The sequence below is a fragment of the Cicer arietinum genome, chromosome 3, assembly GCF_000331145.2.
Source record: "Cicer arietinum cultivar CDC Frontier isolate Library 1 chromosome 3, Cicar.CDCFrontier_v2.0, whole genome shotgun sequence".
Lineage (NCBI taxonomy): Eukaryota > Viridiplantae > Streptophyta > Magnoliopsida > Fabales > Fabaceae > Cicer > Cicer arietinum.
The window spans coordinates 60049365-60054071 of NC_021162.2; the positions used below are offsets into that span (position 1 = coordinate 60049365).

At 36.1% G+C, this 4707-nt stretch overlaps 1 protein-coding gene across 1 annotated transcript in view; it reads left to right on the forward strand.

The window, feature by feature from the left end:
* LOC101501453 (brefeldin A-inhibited guanine nucleotide-exchange protein 2) overlaps positions 1-4415 on the forward strand; it is a 13278-nt gene extending 8863 nt beyond the window's left edge. The window contains exons 8-11 of the mRNA XM_004492585.4: positions 1336-1657; positions 1787-2162; positions 2495-3174; positions 3531-4415. Of these exons, the coding sequence (XP_004492642.1) occupies positions 1336-1657; positions 1787-2162; positions 2495-3174; positions 3531-4148 (1996 nt within the window). The 3' untranslated portion in view covers positions 4149-4415. The remainder of the gene's footprint in view (positions 1-1335; positions 1658-1786; positions 2163-2494; positions 3175-3530) is intronic.
* Positions 4416-4707: the final 292 nt, after the last annotated feature.

The following is a 4707-nucleotide window of genomic DNA, read 5'->3' on the forward strand; positions in this document are numbered from 1 at the left end:
TTTCAAACACCTTTCAACAGGGTAATCCCCAAATTTTCCACATGGTTTACACCCTACAAAATGAGTCACAAGTAGCCACCATCCCATTGTTCTTTCTAGGGCCATGATTTTTTTTCCTAAATCATCGTTGTTGCCGCTAGGGCTACCTTCATGGGGTATTATGCGCTATTACCTCTTTAGCTCAGTTGGTTGGAGCGCCAAACCCTAATGGGTTGTGGAAAGGTTTATAGAATTTTTATTTTTTTTTCCTGCGGTGAACAGTACCGCGCGATGAACAGTGCTGCGACTAATCTGTTGAAAATAAACAAAAAGCTACAAAGAATGGGTAAATCGGAATTGAGACACGGTTTATCGGAAAAAAAATCTCACCGAATGTTAGAAAAGAGAAACTATGATTATATTCCCTAATTGTTGGGAACTCGACAGCGGAATGGTGGCGGGATCGTTCAAGGAGGATCGAAATAGGCTCTGATACCATGTTGAAAGTGTGAGATTTTAGAGAAAAGGAGGAGAGAAAATAATAAGGGTTTGAATATTATTGATAATAGCTTAATGCTAACTTTATTACAATAGACTCAATACTAATCTCTATTTATAGAGAAACATAGACTAAATCCTAAATTAGGAATAAATCATAATAATAATAAGAGATATTCTAAGATTCTCTATGATTATAAATTGATCATAGAAAATAGAAAATAACTCAAGATACTCTAATATAATATAAAAGATATTATAAGATATTTTCTAATATTTTAACAGTTCCTTTTTTTTTTTTTTTACAGTACTCTTGTTGCTTCCTTCCTGACAGCTGTTACAATTATTAATTCCCCTTAAGCCCTTTTGTTTTGTCTAACATACACTTTTTTCACTAACGGGCAACTATCAAGGAGTATGATACATTTACAACAAAATGAATATAATTTATGGAACCTTGATCTTTTGGGCAGTTACTTTGTCACTCTGGTCGCATGCTATCATTTGACTCACTGCCTCTTTCGAAACTCCCTCTTGCAAAATCCTTTGTTGATTGGAAAAATTGGTCATCTTTCTGTCCAATTCTTGTAAATAACATACGGGGTTGCAAGTTGCATGTGAAAACACCTATGTTTGGGCTATAATTTGAAGGTCTTTTTATTTTTTATTAATGAGGGAGACATACAAGTTTGGTTGAAGATTAAGTTGAGAAGGTGCAATTCATCTGTAATTTAAGTCAGGACGAGCATTAGTCTTTATCTGCTTATAATTTTGTGGTTCATGTCTGGTTAATGACTTGATCTTTTTTATTGCTGTCCAAGTTATATTTTTTCATTTTGACACATTATTCCATTACAGGCACTATAATATGAACCGTATCCGGCTAGTGTGGTCAAGCATCTGGCATGTTCTTTCAGATTTCTTTGTAAGCATTGGTTGTTCAGGAAACCTTTCGATTGCAATTTTTGCTATGGATTCCTTGCGTCAGTTATCGATGAAATTTCTCGAGCGGGAAGAGTTGGCTAACTATAATTTCCAAAATGAATTTATGAAGCCTTTTGTGATTGTTATGAGAAAGAGTAATGCTGTTGAAATTAGAGAACTTATTATCAGATGTGTCTCTCAAATGGTTTTATCTCGTGTCAACAATGTCAAATCAGGATGGAAGAGCATGTTCATGGTACTGCTTCTCAATTTCTGTTTTCTGTAGAGAGCTCCAATTTGCACGTATGATGTTTTTGTTTCATTTATCTGGTGAAGAAAATATTTGATTTTTTCTTTTGTTCATTGCTTGTGGACTTGATTTCAGGTATTTACAACAGCAGCGTATGATGACCACAAAAACATTGTACTCTTGGCTTTTGAAATTATTGAGAAGATTATTCGAGATTACTTTCCATACATCACTGAGACTGAAACCACCACCTTTACAGATTGTGTCAATTGTCTAATTGCATTTACCAATAGTAGATTTAACAAAGAGATTAGCCTAAATGCCATCACTTTTCTTCGATTCTGTGCAACAAAACTAGCTGAAGGAGACCTTGGTTCAAGGAATAAAGACAAGGAAATTTTTGGAAAGAATTCCATAGCTTCACCTCGAACAGGAAAAGAGGGGAAACAAGATAATGGAGAGGTGACAGACAAGGATGATCATCTCTATTTTTGGTTTCCTTTATTGGCTGGTAAGGACATTGTTTAAGTTTGTCTAGCTATGAATTAGAGCAAAAATAGTTATCTTATGTTTCATAACTTGCTAAAAAACTTTGTTTTTTTTGGCAATGTTTTAAAAACTAGGTCAGAGATCGAAAGGCGAGACTAGGTTTAATTGATTCAACTTTTCAACCACAGTTTAACCATATGACTAACAAATCAATAAATAATAAAACAACAAACTGGTTGACGTGGCTGGTTTGGTCGGGTTTTAAAACATTATCCAGTATCTGCCACCCTTGTTTATAGTTGTAAGAAGTTTATCTGGTTTCATCTGAGCTTATTCGTTATCTCTTTCGTGCAGGTTTGTCTGAACTTAGCTTTGACCCGAGGTCTGAGATCAGGCAGAGTGCTTTGCAAATCCTATTTGAAACCTTACGCAATCATGGCCATCTCTTTTCACTGCCTTTATGGGAAAGAGAATTTGAATCAGTCCTATTCCCAATTTTTGATTATGTTCGTCATGCTATTGATCCTTCAGGGAGTAGTTCCCAGGTCAGTGATGTGGAGACTGATGGTGAGCTTGATCAAGATATATGGCTCTATGAAACATGCACATTAGCCCTCCAATTGGTGGTAGATCTTTTTGTCAACTTCTATAACACTGTTAACCCACTTCTAAAAAAGGTGTTGATGCTCCTTGTAAGCTTTATAAAGCGCCCTCATCAAAGCCTGGCCGGCATTGGTATTGCTGCATTTGTTCGTTTGATGAGTAATGCTGGGGAGCTGTTTTCTGATGAGAAGTGGTTAGAAGTGGTTTTGTCACTAAAGGATGCAGCAAATGCAACGCTCCCTAACTTTTCGTTCCTCGATGGTGGGGATTTTGTGACTGGAAATGATCTAGGTGCTTTGAATGCTGAAGATGACAGGGATCCTGCTGAGTCTAGCTCCCATGATAATTTAGATAGCCAGAGGAGTGACAGTCTTTATGCTTATTTATCTGATGCAAAATGCCGTGCAGCTGTTCAGCTTTTATTGATTCAGGTTGTTTTTTCGTTCTGTTCCTCCCTACATTGTTAAGATGTCATATAGGAAGAATATACACACAAAAAAGCCTAATAGAAATAAATTCTAGAGGAAGAAGTCATAACAGATGTTTTGCTTAAAATATGTTTTATTAGTATTTTCATGGAAATTTGATCAGAATATCTTAGTCTTTATATCACCATTTTAGTAGTCTCACTCTTAGGAATGTGCATTAACAGGGAAGAAACATATATTTTCCATTCAGTATCTTTTGTTTTCATATTTATGTGCGCTGACAACCACAGTTATGTGTGCCAAATAGAAAACAGATGTATTTATTTTCGAAAATAACGTTAACTCACTGAAATTGACAGGCGGTGATGGAGATCTATAACATATACCGTTTGCAACTTTCAGCAAAAGCCATGCTAGTCCTCTTTGATGCGTTGCGTAATGTGGCATCACATGCTCACATGATTAACAGTAATACTATTTTACGTTCAAAGTTACAAGAGTTTGGGTCTATGACCCAGATGCAAGACCCTCCACTGTTACGCCTTGAGAATGAGTCCTACCAAATATGCATCACATTTTTACAGAACCTCATTGTAGACAGACCACCTAGCTATGAGGAGGCTGAGGTTGAGACTCATCTTGTTCGGCTTTGTCAGGAAGTCTTAGGGTTTTATATTGAAGTAGCAGGATCTGAGTCTGGACAAGTATCTGAATCTTCTCACGGCAGGCAGCAACATTGGTTGATTCCTCTAGGCTCCGGGAAGCGAAGAGAGTTAGCTGCTCGTGCACCACTTATTGTGGCAACTCTTCAGACTATTAGTAATTTGGGAGATATTTCTTTTGAGAAGAATCTGGTGCATTTCTTCCCTCTTTTCTCAAGCTTGATAAGTTGTGAACATGGATCAACTGAGGTCCAGGTAGCTCTCAGTGATATGCTTAGTTTATCTGTTGGTCCTCTTTTGCTACGGTCATGTTGATCGCTTTGGTATTTGCCCTGCATCTGGGTATTTTTGTCTAGATCTTTTTGTTCATATTTTCTTCCTCTCCCTTGCCTTTGTTCACTTGACAGAAATAGTTTGATAGTGTACCAAAATTAGTAGTGATTTTATGTTTAGATATACCTTTCAGGTTCTGCATTTTAGAAGCCTAGCTTTTCTAATCAGAATTGATATGTATAATCAAGAGGTTTAATGTTGTATGCTTAATTTTTTTCTCCATTTTTAAAAAGAATGAGTTTCCCATTACCTCCTGTATTTCTCCGATTAATTTATCTTGTTTGATAATTTTCTTGCTATATATTGTTGGTGATTAATTTTCAGGATGTGTTGCAAAGCACAATTTCTACTGTTGAAGTTGCTATTTTCAATAGAATTTATACTGTTAGTAATGATTTGTGAGACAAATACTATACTTACGGCGCGGTTGATGAATAGTAAGAATCTCCGTGTAGATAGTTGTCAAGGAAAAAACCTTATGAATATTAGAACTTGAGTAAACTAAAAGTTATTTTGAAAACGTTTAAGGTAACATCTGCTG